The 20,366-nt window shown below is 45.8% G+C and overlaps 3 protein-coding genes and 1 non-coding gene across 4 annotated transcripts; 1 reads left to right on the top strand and 3 right to left on the bottom strand.

Annotated features, from left to right (window-relative positions):
• Positions 1 to 3,842: 3,842 nt before the first annotated feature.
• On the bottom strand, positions 3,843 to 5,639 carry GGI43DRAFT_430281 (cytochrome P450; the record flags this gene model as incomplete). The annotated part of the gene is made up of 4 exons (XM_083209231.1): positions 4,743 to 5,639; positions 4,617 to 4,668; positions 4,321 to 4,535; positions 3,843 to 4,260 (listed from the first exon to the last, which is right to left on the bottom strand). Exons 1-4 carry the CDS (start codon positions 5,516 to 5,518, stop codon positions 3,843 to 3,845), a joined length of 1,461 nt encoding a protein of 486 aa, XP_083057340.1. The 5' UTR covers positions 5,519 to 5,639.
• A 6,707-nt stretch (positions 5,640 to 12,346) lies between these two features.
• On the bottom strand, positions 12,347 to 12,428 carry GGI43DRAFT_t185. Its single transcript has one exon. It is a non-coding gene; the product is annotated as a tRNA-Thr (tRNA).
• Positions 12,429 to 13,943: 1,515 nt separating this feature from the next.
• GGI43DRAFT_430274 (GH92 family glycosyl hydrolase) lies at positions 13,944 to 16,807 on the top strand (the record flags this gene model as incomplete). Its single annotated transcript, XM_083209230.1, has 8 exons — positions 13,944 to 14,052; positions 14,125 to 14,226; positions 14,310 to 14,350; positions 14,404 to 15,244; positions 15,305 to 15,580; positions 15,633 to 15,725; positions 15,787 to 16,118; positions 16,193 to 16,807. 8 exons carry the CDS (start codon positions 13,944 to 13,946, stop codon positions 16,805 to 16,807), a joined length of 2,409 nt encoding a protein of 802 aa, XP_083057339.1.
• An 83-nt stretch (positions 16,808 to 16,890) lies between these two features.
• On the bottom strand, positions 16,891 to 19,995 carry GGI43DRAFT_414273 (heterokaryon incompatibility protein-domain-containing protein). Its single transcript, XM_083207023.1, has one exon. It carries the CDS (start codon positions 19,560 to 19,562, stop codon positions 16,974 to 16,976), a length of 2,589 nt encoding a protein of 862 aa, XP_083057338.1. The 5' UTR covers positions 19,563 to 19,995; the 3' UTR covers positions 16,891 to 16,973.
• Between the last annotated feature and the right edge of the window lie 371 nt (positions 19,996 to 20,366).

Below are 20,366 nucleotides of genomic sequence, written 5' to 3'. Positions count from 1 at the left end.
CTGCACAGTATTCGGCGCTCAATGGCTCAATGGCTCAATGGCCGTGGCGATGCATTGGCGAGGCAAGGGCTCAAAGTTTCGCCTCCGTGAACTACGTAAGCAGGAGGTAGATATGCATAAATCTATGGTACGAGTGTTTTCATTGTCTCAGCTCTCTGGCAAGCCGAGCCAGTCCTTGCTCGACGGCGTGGGGCTCCGCAACTCGGAGTCAACACGGCAACGCGCGCGTTAAAATAAGCAGAAATGCTGTCAGGGGGCTAACTCCAAGCTCCCGCCGCTTTGTTACGGCCAGCGCCGCCTGTACACCGAAAAGCTAGCAGTGCTAATTGTACGTTAATGGCACTAACTTGGGAAAAAAAATTCCAGATCTCGCTGGACAATGCGTGCTCTCCACCTGGGCCGCAGCCACATCCGCTTTTTGCCTTGTTATGTTGCAAGAGATACCAACCAACCACCTCATAAACTGGGATCAATTGGACCGTCTGCGTCTTTCTCCTCTTTCTTTGGGCATGGCAATGGGGATATACATTACGATATGTCTCTTCGTTTAAGAAGGGCTAAGAATTGATATCCAGTAGTATTCCGTCTCCAGAGTCACCTGTTGAGAGAGTTCCTTGGCCCTTGACACCGCCTTTGTGAAACCACCAACAAGCAGGTGCATTGGGCGGTGCAGTGACCGAATGGACAACCGCAGAGATCAAAATATCACAAGTACGATACATACGTAGTACTCTGTATTTTATGTCAAAGTTATAAGCCATTTTATACAATCATACGAGTACTTCTACGTCTCTATATAAAAGAAGTGCAGAGGAGCATCAGCCTCGATACCCTGCCCATATTGGGCCGCGATCGCATCACTAGCGCAAATCAGCCATTACCCGTTTCAACAAACAAACATCTGAGCAAGCAGATGCTGCAGATGCTAGGCAAACAAAGGGTCTAATTGATCTCCCCACGCATAGTCACCTGCTTGTCCCGCTGGGTAGATGCATGCATATACATATCCTCTGTTCTCCATAGGGCTAGGTCCTTCAAGGCAGGCATGGATGTAGTTGGACGCATATATCCTGGTCTCTTCACCACGTATGATGATGATGACGATGGTGACGTCTCTGTGGAGGACGATGCCGTTGGACAAAGTGCAATAAGCGATCTATCCTCATGCAGTTCTTCAAGACTCGCCATCAGTGTTAGTGTTGGCGTTAGCGTTAGTCCTACTATACAAGCTCCATCTTTATACCGCCTCTGTCCTATTCTCAGCTTCAGTCTAATCCTCAATATCGCCTATAGTCCTCAATATATCATGCCGGTCTCTCTGCGTTTCAAAGTTTTGCAAGTCCTTTCTGGGTCGCTGATGATAGACGTTGACCTGCCATGAATCAATGACAACGGGCGTAAGAGAGAGGCTATCGATGCTGTTGCAGGTTTGCGCGCTGCGATATGATACTGCGCGAAAATTTTAATACTCTCATCACCGTAACTAGCGCTACACATACATACAAGCGTGGCCGTCATACCTGAATGTGGATTTTGCTTTTTATAAAATTTTATACCGCCTGCATGGCGCGCGCTCCACATGATTCACGATAGCGCCTCAGCCGAGTGACGGCACAGGCTTGATTTGTGAAGATGGAGGGTCTCTGAGTGGGCGCCATAGAAGCGATTTCAAATTGCCCCTCTTTTTTCTGGTGAGAGAGCATATGGTAAGCGTAGATCCGGAGTATGGGCCTTGGCTGTCTTCCACTTACACAATATTCCATACCGAGGCTTCAGGTTTTGCCTTGCATGGAATGTCGTAACTACCTAAGAAGGCTGAATGAGCGATACCTACATCATCCATCTTTACTAATACATACGTGTACCATATCTGAAGAGGCCATTGGCTTCAGTGTATGAAGGGTTCTTCCTATTTACGATAATAATTCCGGCGTTACGGAGCAGTTCGCCGATTGTTACCTCGCACTCGTGAATTAAAGATGACTAGGAACTATTTCCAGATCTGCATTCCGGGCATGACATTTTGCATTGGCCTGTCAAATATTTATAGTACTGTCCACTGATACTGGAGCTTCAAGTTATAAACCAGAAGAAATATTATCAAGATAATTCTGTCATAGCTGCCATGTATGTTGTAAATAGACTATCTGGACATTACTGCCTTTTTTTGACGTCATGATATGCCGTTCTACTATACAAGCTCTTGGAGGAAAGTCAAAATCAGTCTTTAGGTAAGCTATGATGTGCTTGAGGGACTGGTTCTCATGAATATATAGCCGATGACATGTTTTTATGGCTCTCCCAATCATATTATGGCCCATGATGTGGCGACAGTAGGTTGCAGGATGAGCTCCAGGGTAGCTTGTTTTTGCTCATTTTCTCCGATTGCAGGTCGGGTCGCAGAGCGTTTTTTATTTTATATGGCTGTGAGTCGATTTGACTCTTTTAGTATACAAATTATTTTTGCTGAAAATAAGAATTGGAAGATGAGTCCAAAAACGGCAGCTAATTCTGCCGTGTTGCCCGTAAGACCTGCGAGGAAGAGTAGTGCGAGGCAGCTGGCACAAAGCCCGCCCTAGGCTCTACGGCAAGCTGCAACGTAGGTTCTTTCCTCCGTACCTTCATATCTTGTCAGTAGTGGTTATAACGCCTTTCTGAACAGGCTTATAGGCTCGGCCTCGCTGGCGGTCGGTATGTGACCACTAAAGGTTCTTCAATTGGCTTGCAGGTTGCCGTGTGCCCTGCCGTAGCGGCTTGCTTAGGGGTTTCGAGCCCTGTGTCCCTCGGTTGGTTGACTTGCTGGATGCCGTGTGATTTGACGGTTGGAATTACAAGATCTTTAGTCCCTGTAGTGAATTGGGTTATTGCTTGTTGACTGCTGGGCTCCTCCGTTGGTTGGGTGATTCCGGCCCCGGGGTTCCGGCGTTAGTGGGTCCGAGGGAAGGTTCCTCGGGGGTGGGTGAGGGGCCGGGTGTGCTGAGCCCGGTCGGTTGGGTTGGGCGCGTCGTCAGGACTGAGCATTGCTAGGCCCTGGGGTGAGGAGATTTCCGGGTGGTGTTTCCCTTTGTATGGCAGTGCCTTCTTGGCGAAGACCTGGAATTCAGCGCACCCGTCCGGGCCTAGAGGGTGAGCCCAGGCGTCCCTTGCTTCACAGGCTGTGTTTAAGAATTAGGTGGCATGTTTGTTAGCATTGGAAGACGTAGCCCGGGTTTTAGGGCTCGTCTCATTAGCATCAGGGGTTAGCGTCGCGCTGGGACCGATCGCGATAGTCCTAGAAACCTCCATAGCTGTGAGTGTAGGTTGCGTTTTGAGGAACCTCACGGTGAGTTACGCCGCCGCGAGTGCGCCGGTGATCTCGCCTTTGTCTAGTGATCTGATGGCGGCTCTGTAGGTGTACTTATAGTGAGTGATGGCTCTCCATCTCGTGTTTCCGTCGAGCTAGGACCTGTCCGAGTACTAGGTCATCTCGCCTCGGGGTATTTGGGCACGGTGTTTGGTACGGGCTTCAGCTGCATTACCATTTCCCAGCGAGAAAAGGTTTGGACCGGCGGAAATCCCGTTCTCTAGATATACGCTTACTGTATGATCTCTCACCAGAGAGAGAAATCGCTTCTATGGCGCCCACCCCATTGATTCATAGCAGGTCACGTATGTCAGTCGTTCTAACTACGTCACTAAACGAGCTTTAGAGGACTGGGATTGTGGGAAAAGTTTGCAGTCGCATCTGATAACAATCGACCTTTGTCTTTATCCATATCTCTATCAAGTACGTCGTAATCTAAACGGTCTCATGTTATGCGATACAAGTCGCGCAGCAGATATTGCGCATGGACTGCAGCTCTTTAATTCGCATTTGATCTCTCTGTAACCTTCATCATGACTTTGCCAGCTGGGCACGCTGTAAATGCCCAAGACTGAATAGCATGGTCACCCAACTTTGTATCCAAATCGGTAAACGAATACTTTGGCTTATCTGAAGGATTGTGGTCTCTGAGCTCAAAGTCGAACCAGCGCGCGACCAGGACGAGCATAATCTTCATCTCATCCATGGCCAGCGGCTGGCCTATACAGCTTCGTAGACCCTTCTCAAAGGGTCGGTATGCGTTGCGGGGGAAACTCGGTTCTTCGGACAAGAAACGCTCTGGCTTAAATAACTTTGGCTCATCAAAGTACTTGGGGTCGCATTGCATTGCATGCTGGGAAACGGTGATGTAGTGATCTTTCATGGGATATGAGCGCCCCTTGTATTCTAAGGTCGGCCTATGCTTGCTATTAGATGGAGAGACTAAGCCAGTATAAAAAGTGAGAAGCGTTACTTACATATTAGATGGCGCTGCACGAACAATCATACCTACGGTGAACATCCTCAGTGTTTCATTAATAACCGCTGTTGTATATGTTAGTTTCCTAAGGAGCCCGGGCTGCTCTTGAAGCATCTGAACAGTTTTGTCATAATCCTTATCCAAAACATAATCGTGTTCCTCTCGTAGCTTCTGTAGTGCATCTGGAAATACACTAAGAAGCATTAATATATACTAAATTAAGTGTTAGATTTCACCTGTGCTAAAGAAGAGAAGATATACTAGGGAGTTGTAGTATATCAGGGGCTATAGTACTGTTGATGTGTCCGCAGTGGTACCAAATCCAGCGATCAGTAAGCCCTTTGCACTGCATCAGATCTATTAGCAAATTCTTACATGAATACAGGTATGGTGCTATTTTAAGAAGGGTAGCCATCATACTTATCTAGTATTAGCGTCATGAGGTCATCCCCCAAAGAGCGCCCGCTCTGAATGTCTGGTAACATCATCCTATCTAGTAAGCTCGTGACGTTACTCTTGGTTGGAGCAATATCTTGCTGCTGAAGGGCAGTAAACCGAGCTCTTATCTTCGGCTCGAAGGCTGCTTCGATGCGTTTCCACGTACGCTTCCCATCCCTGCCAAGTCGCCACTTTGTAAAAGGGTTATTTGTAGAATTTAATGCAGTCTGGACATCGAATGCGACAGAGAGGTCTTTATAGACTTGATCGCTAAGAGTCTCGTTTATGAGAACTTCCCCTATTACTTGAAATGGATAGCGGCCGAGTTCATAACGTATGTCAGCAACCTTGCCTGACTTTGCTATATCCCAGAAGCGATGGCAAAGAGCTACAGCCTGCTCGGTAATAGTAGCATGGTGCCCTTTTATAACGCTTGGAGTAAGACCAGGTGCAAGAGTCTGATGTAGATGTTTCCAGAGAGCTCCATTTGTCGCTTCGATAAAATTAGTACCAATGCCGCCCTTGAAAAAATCGCCGACTACTTCATGCTGATCAAAGGCATTCTCGGTTGTTGGGATAGCACAGGCTTCGGGAGAAGATAAAATCATGAATTGCGGGCCAAGTGGCCAGAGGTCAATATAGAAGATATCGGGAAGATTATAGTCCATCTTGAGTTGCGTGACGGCGGGCTGAATGTACGATCCATGGGGTAAATTCTGGACGTACTCGCCAAAGATTTTCAAATGGCCCCAGAACATCGAATGTGGTGGGCATGGCTAAATCGATCAATCATTTGCCTTTTTATCCCCTCAGGAGATAGCTGCGGGTACAATTGAACATGCTAGAGAGAGAAGCCATACCAGATCACGATACTTTAAACGATGGTGTACAAGTCGTACTGCGAAATACGCCACTGCCGTGACCGAGCCCGCGGCAAGAAGCCACAGCCTGTCGACGGACATGACTGTATAGCTGCAATGAGATCAACCCGGTCGGTCAGAATATACAAATAAGATTCAGAAGACGACTAGTAGAGAATAAACGCGGCGTTGAGCTGCTCTTATACGCAAGCTAGCTAAGAGCTGATACCATAAGATTTTGGGGTGGTGGCGCTTGATTCGCTCCCAATTCTCCCAACACGGTTAGATAGCCTATTCATTGGAAATAGCATACTAAATGGGAACTATCTATATAGAGAAAACATTCTTTTAAAATATGACTCGCCAGGTCGACAGGTCTAGCAGGATCCAAACCGCAGCATCACATAGGTACATCGTACTCCGAAGAGGGTGTATGGATTGGATACTGGGTGGAGCCATAGGTGCCTGGGCAGGTACCGGATCGCTATAATGTAACGGCGGATCGTGGAGTGTGGAGCGGAAGGGAATGGCCCCTTTTGGCAGCTATTTTTCCTATTGAAAAACGAGAAAAGAGTCAATTGGAAGGGGTACTAGAAAACGGAAGAAAAAGGCGAAACTCTTCCAATTTCCTCCATCAGCTACGTGTCGCGAAGAACGAAAACCTTATGCACGCACTAAATCCCATATAGAAACCACCTAGTTTCTACGTGTACTCCGTACATGTACCCTAGTTATCTCCGGTCGCCGGCCGTATAGCCCAGATGGGGATTTCGGCTAAGCCACGATCATCAGTCTACAAATAAATAAACAAATAAACTATTCATGTCTGTGCTCGAGGCCACAAGCTCTCTAGCTGATGGGGCATTATCGCTATCTATACGGAATTGCTATGCCCTCCTAACATCCAGACGTAGTCTCCTAAGTCAGCTCTCCAGATAAAAATTGTATGGTCATCTTAGCCCGAGGCTATAAACTTACAGCCTTGCGACAATGCTACTGAGCCAACATGCTGGCTATGACCCATTAGGCACTTGGATAGGATAATTTGAATCTGCGATAGATCCGTAGTATGAGATTTCTTGACTCATACGCCATTAAATAATGAGAATGTTATTAACTGGCAGCATTTCTGTGGCTTCTAAGCTCCTGGATACATGCTCCTGGCACTTGAGCGAGTGTGTAGAGGGCTTTGAGGCAACCTACCTGGCTGAATCAAAGCACTGGATCTATATTATCAACCTATCTATGGGCGAGCTCTATGCCACAAAATGTAATTCCCGTTAGAACACAGTCGATCAACTATCTTTGCTTCTTTCAAGTCTCTAGAGACATTTGCTTGAGCCAATGGACTAAAGCCACTAATTAGACTTTTAGCTACCATGTGTGAAGCTTTGAGAATGGTATAGTCTTGAACAAAGTGCCTATGTCCAGATGTTCTGGTTTGCTTGCCAAAATTGTCGTTCTGGACATGTACTATTCAGCTGCTCAGGTCTATAGAAGCTGGAAGCGCTAAATCTTGCAATCAGACCGTTGAACGTGGACTCTTTTTATATTCTCGAGCATCTGTAGCCAATTTGACTTGACGTGCCAAATTCACACTTTGCCATCGATTGCGCATCGAGCTACAAGCTGCGAATCGTTTTTAGAATGACACCGGATAGGCTAGATAGCTGTGGGGTTCAGGAGTTTATAGAAATCTCCGAACCACTTCGACTCTTGGTAGAAAGATATCCACTGTTTTTTAATTATGTCTTTCAACACAACATGTATTCTGTGGCAAAATGACCAGGAAGCAGAATATCTGAACAGCTATAAATAGAGCTAATAGAAGTATAATAGAGCATTGCATCCAGTGCTCGATCCTTGTCTATCCGAAACGGCATTCACCACGCTAATACTAAATGGATTATGTGTTGCTTGTATTACTATTCGATAGAATCTTGAGGAACACTGGGAATATGCGACAGGGTATCAGAGCTTTGACAGCCAAGATAGGACCGACAATATCCTTGATCATCTGAGGATATCATTCTTTTTTGTTCTTTCTCAAATACCAGGTATTTTTATTGATACAAAACAAGTACATGTGCTACATCGAATGCGAGCATGATTTGAGTCTCCCCACTTCTTTTCTGGCAAGATGATACCTCTTTAAGCTTATTTTCGGGAGTGTGTCGGAAGTTACCGAAGTGCCGACACAGAGTGGCTGTGAAGATGAACTGTGGAGATGGAACACAGCTCCACCAGAGACTACAGATCACTCTCCATGCCCGTTCATGTGCAATTAGTTGTAGAGATTCATGGAATGGCTACTCTCTGATCTTTTTGAAAACTTTTTAAATAAGAAAACGAATGCATCGTAATCAGCTGTAGGTTCTGTTATCTCCTCCAAGATGAAGTTTTGTAAATTTTTTGGCTTCTGTATACCTTGAAGAAATGCCACTTTATGGCAACTTGACACAAATGATTTCCTTTGTATCTATTCTGGCTCAATGGTATATATAGGAATATCGACGTAAAGTGAAGCGATACCACGTTACCAACAACTATGTACGCCATTTCAAAGTAATATTTATGCCAGTGGCCTGTTTACGTGTAATTATGCTTACGAATTGACACACAGAGAAGCTGTGGCACTTCTTCCTACAGCAGATTTAAACGCAGCATTGCAAATCCTCTGATAGGCTAGTGCAGCCAAATTAATCTTACTCTCTATGGGATTTCTCCACTTCAAGCCCACACATATGCCAAGATTGCAATATCTCACGGCTGAAATATCTAAAATTAGCTGTACTATATCAACACAGTTGCAACTGGCACACGGACATTTCTGAGACAAACAGATTAAAGCTGAGACACTAAGAAAGGGATGAACTAGCTCCGCCTTGGGATTAATACCAATTCCAGTGTTAATAGCTGATTTATATCAAGACCAAGTGCGGCTTTAATTCTTTTTTTCGTGGGATAATATACAACTGCAATTTTGTCTGTAGCTCGAGACACTCTGTCGTCAGAATCTTCTAACAGATACGATCCATCACTTTCTGGATCCATTCGATATTTACAATATTCGGATCGTCATATATCAACTAATAATGAAGCGCATACTTCACAAAGTAAGTCGATATTAGTCATCTGGAATACGGTACTCTTCGATGACAAACTTTATCACCGGTACTGTCATTGGGTCAAATCGTAAGTATGCTCTCAGTATGTGTCCTTATTGCTCCATTTCATGAGTTACGGAAGAGCCAGCCGCTATTCCACCTTTCATAGCAAGTAAAGATATAGCCAAGTCTCAGGTCCTTGTGAATTGCTCCATCATATTGCAAGCCTCACAAAGAGGGTGGAAAGGAACTGATCAGAACTTCTGAGATATTTTAATAGGACCATGATCTTGCTAGCCTGTGCCAGATTATACACCATCTGTAAAATCAGATGCTAAATCAGCCATATGGCCCAAACCATATCACTTCGATGACCTTTGAAGCCTGCTTTATTTCATCAATTAATATCAGATTTAGCCTAATTTTCTCTTTTTTTCAATTTTAATTGACTATACGATATCTTCCATTTTTCTTTATATATCGTTTTTTCTTCTCCAGTTTGACTCCTTTTCTTTCGTTTTTAGAGCTGACAAATGTGAACCTTGATGGCCGTGCACCTTGATGGCCGCTCAACCCCTCACGGCCACTGTTTCATCTTGATTCGCCATTTGTATGCGGGCTTTTGGTCATCAGGTATTACCAAAAGCAAATGAAGAGATCAAATAAACCCATTTTCCATCAAGGTTCACGAATATACCGGCGCTGATTGGCGTAGGCCTCCAGTTTTGACCTGCGAGACTGATTTTAGAACGAGAGCGGAGATGGTGAAGATAGCGGCCATGAATGGAAATAATATGACATACTTACCTCTGAGCGCCAAATATATAAAGGAGGAGAATTCCTTCTCTGTTAGCATTGTTTTTATCTCTGCCAGCATCAACAGCATCTTCCGCAAATACTACACTACATACTAAACAGATGCTCTCTTCAAGCCGCTGACATTCGAGTTGACATCGAGCTGTCTGCTGAGCAGACAGCTTGATGTCCAACTAAAAGCCAATGATCATGCTCCAGATTTGTGTAAGATTTGGCACCTTGAGATCAGCAGTCATCCTCGTCTATGCTGGAGGAGTCCCTGAAGGGCAGATTTGCCCCTTTTCCTACCGTGGTTTGTTCTCCGTGTCCCTCATCAGACATTCAGCCGAGAAAATGTGTTCTGTTCTGTCTGCCGCGGATATCCCAACAAAAAAGTACCAAAAGCCTCCCTGTGGTCATTTGATTGGGGGTGAATAATCTCGCCAAGTAATAATCATGTCAACCCAGCTTCTGATACGCGGCACGGACGTGCTCCCACTCTAGCGCCCGTCTATTCATGTATGCGCATGCACATGTGACCTACCAAGGAGTATTACTTGATTTTATGTGATCACATGCTGATGAAGCCATCATTGTCCCATCATCCCTATCTCTCTCCTGTCTTCGGCTCGCATCGCCTTGGGAAAGCCGTTCGTGGTGTCATGAACTTATCCAGAGCCGCGTGACAATTTGCATCGGATAGTCTAGGCCTATTTGTCCATTTGTTCCGTTTCAGCTTCGGTATTCATGCTCAGATGTCGCCTACAGCGGCTGACGTCCAATATTCATGTCGGTAAGCCCGTGGGGGCTGCCGTTAAAGCCTCATTTTTCACGCCTTCACCAACCCCCAATCCCCCTTTTACGTTTTTAATTCTAGTTATGCTGTGTCCTGCCATACTAGGACTGCACAGCCGCTTTCTTACTGTTTATTAATGGTTCAGATCCCGGGATTTCGCCCCCAAAGCCAATCAATAGCTTCGTTAGAGATTCTCATGACGTGGCCAATACGCCCCTATTATCAATTGCCACGTCGGCCAACTTTCTTATCTGTAGTTCTGAGATAAGTGGAAAGCTTGTTGAGATTCGTCAACATCTTCAAACATTTGTTGGCCAGCAGTGTTAATCCCTCTTTTCAAGGGAGGAAATGATTCCCATGATCGCCCCTGTGACTGCTATGAGGCCAAAGCTTTCCAGCTCTGCATATTTCCCTCATCAGCGCATATCCAGAATTACTGGCCTGACTCCATATCTTGCGTTAGTATCTACCTGTAGAAGTCGATCTCTATTCTCCAAAGTGCACAATTTCAGCTCCTTTCACTGTTGTCCGCTAACTGCTCGTCGTGCTGTTATATCTAATAGTGCACTAGAACATCTGTAATTTGCAAGAATATACAAACCAAGAGTTTGATATATATTCAATAATGCATAATTTCACTATAATCATCCCACAGAGTAGTTTGCCTTTGATATTTATTTGTATCTTCACAATAGTATTGTGCTGTGTGGCTTGGCGTGCATACATCACACCACTACAATTACATATCCATTCCAGCCGTTACTAAATATGTTTAGCATGCTATGAACTTGAAAGCCCCCGAAGCTGCTACCTAAGAAAAACCCATTTGATGCCTAGCTCGTTGGCTCTAGCTGTTGACCTCGGGTTGCCACCACGTTTCCCCGGCCAATGAAGACATCTTATGACCAGAGTGAATGATAAATGACCTTTCAATTCCAGTGACCGAACAGGGGCATTAATGCATGCATGTGAAGATTTCCGTGTCGACAGTTGGCCGTCCTCTAATAGCTTGCACTAGCTCGCTGGCTAAAAATTACTGCATGTGAGCTTCAAGGATGAAACTAGCTAATAGTGCAGGATTTAGTACGTGGGGAGTTGTAAGTGGAGGTACAGGTTCAAACTTCAGAAGAATGTAGCTTCGATCTGGGTATAAAAGCACCAGCTATCTCCTGCTTTTTCAATTTCTTGCCATCACTACAACAATCAACAAGATCAGAAACACCCAGAAACAACTACACTTACAAGTTTTCGAGAACTTTCAGTCTCTTAAGTTCAAAATGGCTCCCTGGTGAGTATATCACGACTTCACTCCCAATCACCTTCCTCCAGTCCATCGTTTCCTTCTCTAGGATGTATTCCTCATTTCATAGCTATATACGTGAAGATTTTCTCTGTATTATACAAATGCAAAAGTTTACATCGAATCCATATTGACACTTCTTCTAACAGCACCTGCTCCTCTTGCAACTGCTCCGGCTCTTGCGATGCATGCTCTTGCAACAGCTGCGGAGTAAGTCTTACCAGCTCAAGTTAATGTCAAGTACCCCGGATGAAAGTCTAACAGATGATGATTTATAGCACTAAATGCTCGACATAAAATCCAGTCACTGGAATGACACTGCATCTCAAGGGCGGCTTATGGGCTTGGATGTGACTGACAAGACACCATTGGTGAAGCATCTGGGCATATAGACGTCTGCCATGTACGATGTAGCAAGATATGAAATCGAGAATATAAATAAGAAAATTTTTACTAAATACATACCGGATGCGTGAATTCTTCTACTGTGTGATTAGTCGATTGGTAGTCCTGCTTATGTTGCTACAAGTTAATAGATACGAAATTATTGTATACTTGTAGCCTATTCGCGCCAGGTATAATAAAGTCGGTGTGAACATGCTATGACAGCGCCTTGGCGTATATCATAAAAGGAGAATTAACACGAAGCTACTGTAAATACTCATCTAAAAAAAAAAAAAATAGTAAGAGGGCCAAATAAAACGAAGCCAAAAATCCCAAAAAAATGATGCCCACTATCAGAGTCGAACTGATCACCTTGTCATGTCAGAGAAATACTAGTGACACGCTATACCGCTTAGCCAAGCGGGCTTCGGGATGTTGATGTTAATGCGGAAATAATTATGTTATATAAACTAATACTCCCAACCATTTACTTCTTGATTTTGTTCATATCCGAAATTGAAGTCGACGAACTTCAGTCTCATAATTCTCGTTCTCTTTTGGTCAAGTCTATAGATAGTATCAATCACTGCGAATATTTCTAATACTTCTGCGCTTTTTTTCTACAGAAACTTAGTCGAAACTGTTATAATGAAATCTCGCTGGTTATAGTTCAAAATGCATTACTGTTGGAGCCAGGATGGTATAAGTACAAAACCACAAATGCTATGATGGATTTTATTTACGATGCTCTATTAACATTAATACATAAGCAACGACCGACTTGGCCCAGCTAAATCGAGAACTGATGCATCTTACTTTCGCCTTATTGGCCGAGGAATAGCTGATAGAGTTGTCGCATCGGATAATTCAAGAGCTTTGCAAAAGTTTCCGTGATTTTATGCTTGGTGTTAGTTATGCCAAGCCAGATACAACACCGAATATCAGGGTTTGTTTACATGTTTGCCGATTTTATGTCCGAAATTAGTTGCGAAACAGGCAGCATTATTCTGTGATAGACATCCAAGACTTTGGCCTTCATCTCATGATGCTGCTTCCGACGGGTCACTCATATAACGGCATTTGCTCAATCTTTGTCCAATTTGAGAATGCGGGGGATAATGGCAGTCAACCAAATGCTGGGGTAGCGGGATCATGGGCGATTTCCTGAAGCCGTTGCCGATGGCTTATCCATTTGTAATGTAACGTCAAGTCACTTAACGTAAGTATCTATGTAAATACTCCGTAGTTGCTCCTTGTATATGAACGTAATTGCACGTGAGAAATCTACCTACTTATTTCTGTTAGTATGCATTGGTGGAGGCGATTTTGCCGACATAAACACAGCTAGATCGTAGTTAGTGCTTGGAACATGCGGGTATCCAAACGCGCCTGATCTCTTTATCCAGGCGAGATCAACACACATACTCATATGTAGAATTACAAATATTTCCGACGGGAAATTTACCGTTGCGCTTCAGAGGGAAACACATAGTCCAAGCTGTATTGTGAGAATTGAATTTCTGAATGTATAATTGGTGAATTTTGATGCGCGTGAGGACTTACTGTATTTCCTAACTTGGCAGCGCCCGCATTGCGGCTCATGGTAGTTTGTTGTTAACCATACTGCTCATATGAAAGAGCTTCATTTGCCGGCCTCGGCCGATACCAAGGATTCTCCATGTTGCGATCTCATGATGAGGGTCAACATTCGGCTTGTTTATGGAGTAAAATTCGGGCCAGCTCTTCAGATTGAAGATTCAGCGTTTAAACTTCCCTTTTGATAATGGCATATTTCAGTATGATAACCGACGGGCCTATAGCTCCATGTCTACGAGTATAAATACAGCTATCATACTGGGTAATCTCATATGTAAAAGATAACTCTCGTGACTCTTTGTATCGGCTCAGCTTGTTACACAGTAACAGGGCGGGTTTATAACGATGGGCTTCTCTCGCGCCTTAGTTGCGGCACTCACTTATGGGTCTATTGCCAGAGCTACATACGATGTCTTTGACTATGTAGACCCACTGATTGGAACAAGCAATGGAGGTAATTACTTCCCAAGACTCATATGAGTCTTAGAAACAGTTAATAGCAGAATCAAAGTTAACAAAGCTCAAGGACATGTATTTGCGGGCGCAACTCTTCCATTCGGCCTTGCCAAAGCAGTGGCCGACTCAATAAATGATAACGCCGGTGGTTATGCTTCAGATGGCGGCCCCAGTAAGTTTTATTGCCAGAACGAGATATTGGCTGTAAGAATGAAAGCCGCCAAAAAAGCATTCCGTCTAACAATGCTGCTTTAGTTACTGGATTTTCTCATATGCACGACAGTGGAACAGGTGGTGTAAGTGCTTTGTCGTTGATAGTAAAAAACTACCCAACTGATTATTTCTAAAGGGAGCTTCACTTGGAAATTTCCCTCTGTTTGCGCAAAGCGGCTGTTCTGGTGGCATTCTTGATAATTGCTACTTTACTAAAAATGACCGTCAATCAATGCCCATTAACAGCTCTATAGAAGCCCATCCCGGCTACTTCTCGATTACCCTCAATACTTCCATCACAGCAGAGATGACTGTAGCGAACAAGACAGCACTATATCGCTTCACCTTTCCTGACGAGCCTGTGCCGATGAAGGGTGGCGATGCGACGGGGGCAAATGCTATCCCGTATGAGCCAGTGATCTTGGCTGATCTGACAGATTTATCAGATTCCAGAAGTAAGGGGAGCGTGAATGTTGACCCTAGCAGCGGGCGTATTACTGGTTCTGGCACATTCAACCCATCTTTTGGAGTCGGAACATACAACTTGTATTTCTGCGCTGACTTTAAGGGAGCCAGCATTAAGAATACTGGTATCTTCCAAAACAACAGAGCTGGAACAAACTTCAAACAACTTAACACAGAAACCGCAACAGTTGAAGGCCCCCCTGTTCCCGGAGGTGCTTTTGTTCAATTCAACAAACCCAGCAACAATCAGATATTGGCCAGAGTGGGCCTATCATTTATCAGTGTGAATCAAGCATGTGACAATGCCCAATCTGAGATTCCTAGCTTTGACTTTCAAGGAACTCTTGATACGGCTGAGGACGCATGGCGAAAGAAGCTGGGAGTCGTGCAGGTCGATAACACAGGAGTGGACACCAACATCCTGACTACCTTTTATTCGGGGCTGTATCGATCGATGATATCTCCTCAGGATTACACAGGGGAGAATCCACTGTGGCAGAGCAGCGAACCCTGTAAGTTTTATATGAACCCTCGCGACACAGAAGAAGAACCCATGATGTTAATTATGGTAGATTATGACTCTTTTTACTGCATCTGGGATTCATTCCGCAGCATCCACCCATTGATTACGCTTGTCGACCCATATAGCCAAACGCAGATGGTCCGCGGACTCATTGACATTTACCGTCACGAGGGAAAACTACCTGACTGTCGCATGACGTTCTGCAAAGGCTGGACGCAGGGAGGCAGTAACGCAGATGTGGTTTTAGTTGATGCGTATTTGAAAGGACTTCATCAAGGTATCGATTGGCAGACTGGATACGAGGCGTTAATCTCGGATGCCGAAGGTACGTTCTTTCTAAACTTGTGAAGCAATATTTCATACTGATCTACAATAAGATGAGCCTGTGAATTGGGGAATCGAGGGGCGTGGCGGCTTGACTAGCTGGAAGACGCTTGGATATATCCCCACTGATGATTTTGACCCTAATGGTAAGCTGTTCTTGACTCGTTACACTGGACCTCGTAGCATCAGATACTCATCGATTAATAGGAGTTGGTACCTTTTCAAGATCTATCTCTAGGACAGTTGAATATGCTTTCAACGACTTTTGCATTGCCGAAATGGCCCAGTCTCTGCACAAGACAGCTGACGCGGAGAAATATCTTCAGCGCTCAAAGAACTGGAAGAACATGTGGAACCCGAACCAAAACTCATACATCTACGTCAACAATTCTGATGGCTCCACTGGTTATGTTGACAGTGGCTTTTACGGATTTTTGCAGCCGAGATATTTGAACGGCACGTTTGGCTATCAAGATGCGATGATGTGCAGCCCGATGTACAGGTTCAACGACTGTTATTTGGTTCCTACTGGTCACGAGGTGAGGTTTCTCTCATATATTCTATTTATCCGTTCTCTTCGTCATCGCTTTACTAATTCATTTACTTATAACAGACCTATGAGGGTAGCAGCTGGCTCTACACTTTCTATGCTCCTCATGACATGAGTGATCTCATCACCACCCTTGGCGGACCAGATACGTTTGTCAAGCGGCTTCAGTTCCTCCACACGACTCCAAACTTGCTTTACTTTGGTGACGAACAAGCTTTCTTGCTGGTCTTCCTCTTCCACTATGCTGGTCGTCCCGGCTTGTCTTCATACTTTAGCCACTACTACATCCCTTCACAGTTCAACGCTACCGTAGATGGCATCCCAGGCAACGACGACTCCGGCGCCATGGGAGCGTTCAGTACTCTTGCCATGATGGGCATGTGGCCGATGGGTGGACAGAATGTCTATCTTATCTTGCCCCCATATTTCCCCGAGGTCAGCATCAAGAATGGACTCACGGGCAAGACGGCGACTGTGAAGAACATCAACTTTGATGGAGGGTATGAGAACATTTACATCCAAAGCGCGACGCTCAACGGAAAACCATATACAAAGAGCTGGATTACCCATGATTTCTTTGCGAATGGAGGCGTGTTGGAGCTAACGCTGGGGAAGAATGAGAGCAGCTGGGGAACAACTTCGTCCAGTCTGCCGCCTAGTTTAGATCTAGACAGTTAGATTTACAGGCGAAATATCGCAAAATACAAAGACTTTTTATTCACAAAAATTTAGATTTATCTCACTCTCGCGAGCAACAAGACTTTTCGTGTCAATATTATGGCCTCCAGCTGGAGCAGAGTATCATTGGTATAATTGTATATAAGTATCAAGCATCCACCACTCATTATTCGATTATAATATTCTCGCCCAGCTTTCTCATGGGTAGTCTCCCTAATAAGCCTTCTAACCTTCCAGAACTCCGCAAAACGTCCTTTACATCTTCTGGGAAGGCCATCCTCATCCTCCCCACACGTTCCCATGTTCCTCTTCCGGTCCTCTCTACCACCAGCAGCATCACTGTGGCTTCTTCCACAAACCACAGCACGCTCATTTGCTCTCCTTTTCCATGACGTGTTATATACTCTTTGATGCTGCCTATGCTTTCTTCACCTCCTAGACAGGCAGTTTCTGTGCCACTGCCTCGACTCATTCGTACGTCAACGCTGAGGCCACTGAACTGCCAGCCTTCAGAATGAGTTTTTGCCTTTACGCGATCCAACACTAAAGGATCTTTCACATGGAGGGCATATCTTGCTGGACGAAATCGTGGGGGCGCAGTAAGTTGCGCTGCAAAATCGTACACAACAGAACCGTCTGGTGCAAGTACCACCATTTCAGGGGAGTACGTCCACTGCACGGACGATGGCTCATTTCTCGTCAGCTGTGTTGCCGTAACGTAGTGATGATTAAAAATCTTTCGACTTTTCATCTTCATCTCGGGATCGGCGGCAATTGTTACAGATGAGAAGAGCTCTACCGGGCCAGACCATCCTGCCCACGACCAACTAGGCAAATGGCTCCTTCGTTGCGGTTGCGTGCCAACTTTATGATGCCAAAAGCACATGGATAACGCGAATAAATGTCTCGTCCTGGGTATGCCATTGTTTTCTTCCGATGGCTCTGACGGCGAAGGTGCCCATATTGGGATACCTACAATATCGGTCATTTTCCCCCTTCCAAGCGTGTTTTCCATCTCTCGCCAAAGGCCCAAGCACGCATCCAACGAATCCTCAGGCCGACTCAGGTTCTTTTTTGTGTATTTCGTGATATGCTGGTCTACTTCGCGGAACAGGCTCAGCGTGGTCGCTTCTCCCAGCTTCTGAGGCAGCTTCTTCCACCGTTCCCAGCTACCATCCATGTATGACACTCCGTTAAACAATCCCGGACGCACGAAATCGTACATGCGCTTCTCTGCGGGATCGTGATAAAACTCAAGTGGTAAGTCTAAGGTCTCAGGGCACGCCAAACCCTCGCACTCCCAGTACATTTGCTGCTCTGTGAAAACCAGTCGTCGTCGAGAAAGAAGTCCTTCTTGGTAAGTCCACCCTCTAGTGTACCACGCTGAACGTTCAACAAGGAGTCGTGGGTCTTGGAGACTTGAAACGAGGGTTACGTTGGATGTGGTGAATTTGTATTTCGGCTGAACAGGTCGGGGTGTTGATCCAACTCCAGGCAGCCCGTGCATGGCATTCTCACCAGCAGCGGCGATAATTGTGAAAGCAGCTCCTTTGTAAATCTCATCCATTCGATGAAGATGCCCTCTCCTCTCCTCCGGTTTCGTATCGTCTATGCAGAAGCGATCTACCCAAAGATACCTAAAGCCGAGCTCAAGTGCTACTGTAGCAGCATCCTTGACAACACGCGGCCAATTTCCATCCACTTGGGCATCGCCCCATACATAACTCAGCGCTACATAATCTTCTCGCAACGATGCTTCGACCACCCGTGGTGGAGATTGGCCGCAGTCGATTAATCGGAATCCCTTGATCTCAGCTTGAACTGGTCTCCGTGAACATCGTCCTTCGTGGTTAGCGTCACAAAAGTGAAGCCACTCTCGCACAAGGCCTAAGTCGGCATCCTTCCCAATTTCTCGTCCCCAGACTCCTCTCTGAGGCCAGAAAGCATCATCAGGTAAATTGAAACTTGGCGACGGTTGCGATGAGGATGTTTGAGATAAACCGCTGAGTTTTCTTACTGGACCACTTCTTCCTCTCGCTGTATCTACTAGCATCTCAGGCCTTGTTCGAAGCAACATGCCCGATTCTCGGAACCATTCAGGGTCTACATCAGGATCCTGTCCGCTGGGGGCCTTGGTCTTGGAGATGACAGAGAAGAAAGCTGGACTGAGTCCCTTGGCTCGTCCTTTGGCTGGATGATCCTGCATCTTGGCTGAGTCGATGAAGTAGCTCGTATCGCGCGTTGATAACGCCACCAGGTTATACTCCCCAGGCTCTTGACTAGGGACGTGAACCTCCCAAAACAGCTTACACATCGGACACGTCGCCGACCAGCGATTCTCCTCCAGAAGCTTCAGTCGTGATACAAAGTGTTCCCTTGTCTCGAAATCCGCAGCCCCGCCATTAGCTGGCCTGGTGAAAGTTTCGTCCACCTCATCCAGAGTCTCTTCGATTTCAGCCGCTAACCGCGCGCAAGCCTCACAGAGCGCAGGATCTCGATTCGCGCCCATGGCCGAAGGAGGCCGTGAGTTTGGCCGTGAGCTGGAGGCACCATCTGAGTGCGCCGATGGAGATCGGCTCTTCTGTCCGCTAAGTCGGCGGATCAGCGATGAGCGCCGCGACCCAGTGTCGCTGCCACCCGGAGACGACTCGACGGTGAGATGCTGGATCATGTTGCGCAGGGGGTTCTTGGACCGGCGACGCCCCGTCTCAGAAGCGCCGGGAGATGCGGCTCTGGGGTCCAGATGATCAGCCATTGTGCATTTTCAGGGATCGAATCTGAGTGATACGAGGCACTGTGCTGTTGGACTCAGTAAGAAGCAATGTGGTTCGTAATTATCGTCGAGCTCTCCTCTGCAGTGCTTTTGCGCTGCGTCAAAAGGGGCAGAGGGACACAAGCGTGTTTTATGTTATAGTGCTGGCTTGTTTACGGCTGCTGGAATGCCTGGCTCCTGGCGGCTAGAGAGTTGGAGGATTGGAAAGGAGCGAATCTGTTGAAATAGCTTCAAGTAGCCAAACAGGGGACGAAAAGGGTCCGTGAGTCTAGCGAGGGGTTTCAGTCCGTCTAAAGTGGTGGCGGGAATTAATGAATCAGTATTTTAAAAATCCTGTTCCATGTAGCAGCTGTAAAAGCTGGGCAGCGGGGATGGAGAGAAATTATTCTATTAATGCAAGCGAGAAGAAGTATGAATATTGATTCGGATGCAGAGCAGTCAGAGATATAAACTCGTGAAAAGAGAAGCCGTATGTATATACATATCCATCTTTTTTAACTCCTGGACCACCTTATAGGCCCAACAACTGACCTATTATCGGTTCACATGCCATTGACACTGTGCCACTAAGACATGCAACTGGAGAGAATGAAGGGGAAAAAAAACTCACAATTCGCCCCCTTCGCATGTGGAGTTTGCTTCATTTACTCTATTAATAACTGCAATTTTGCTGTGCCGCCCAGCGAGATAAAATATTGATCCCATAGCCATTGAGGCGCAGGGCTGACGATGGCCACCCTGGCTCAGGCGCATTTCCCAGCAAGATTTGGGTGGAGAAAGGAGACA

The sequence above is a fragment of the Trichoderma evansii genome, assembly GCF_050947405.1.
Source record: "Trichoderma evansii strain SZMC 28006 chromosome Unknown GGI43scaffold_22, whole genome shotgun sequence".
NCBI classification, from domain to species: domain Eukaryota; kingdom Fungi; phylum Ascomycota; class Sordariomycetes; order Hypocreales; family Hypocreaceae; genus Trichoderma; species Trichoderma evansii.
The sequence above is the reverse complement of the archived record's forward strand: the minus strand, read 5'-3'. Positions and strand labels throughout refer to the sequence as shown.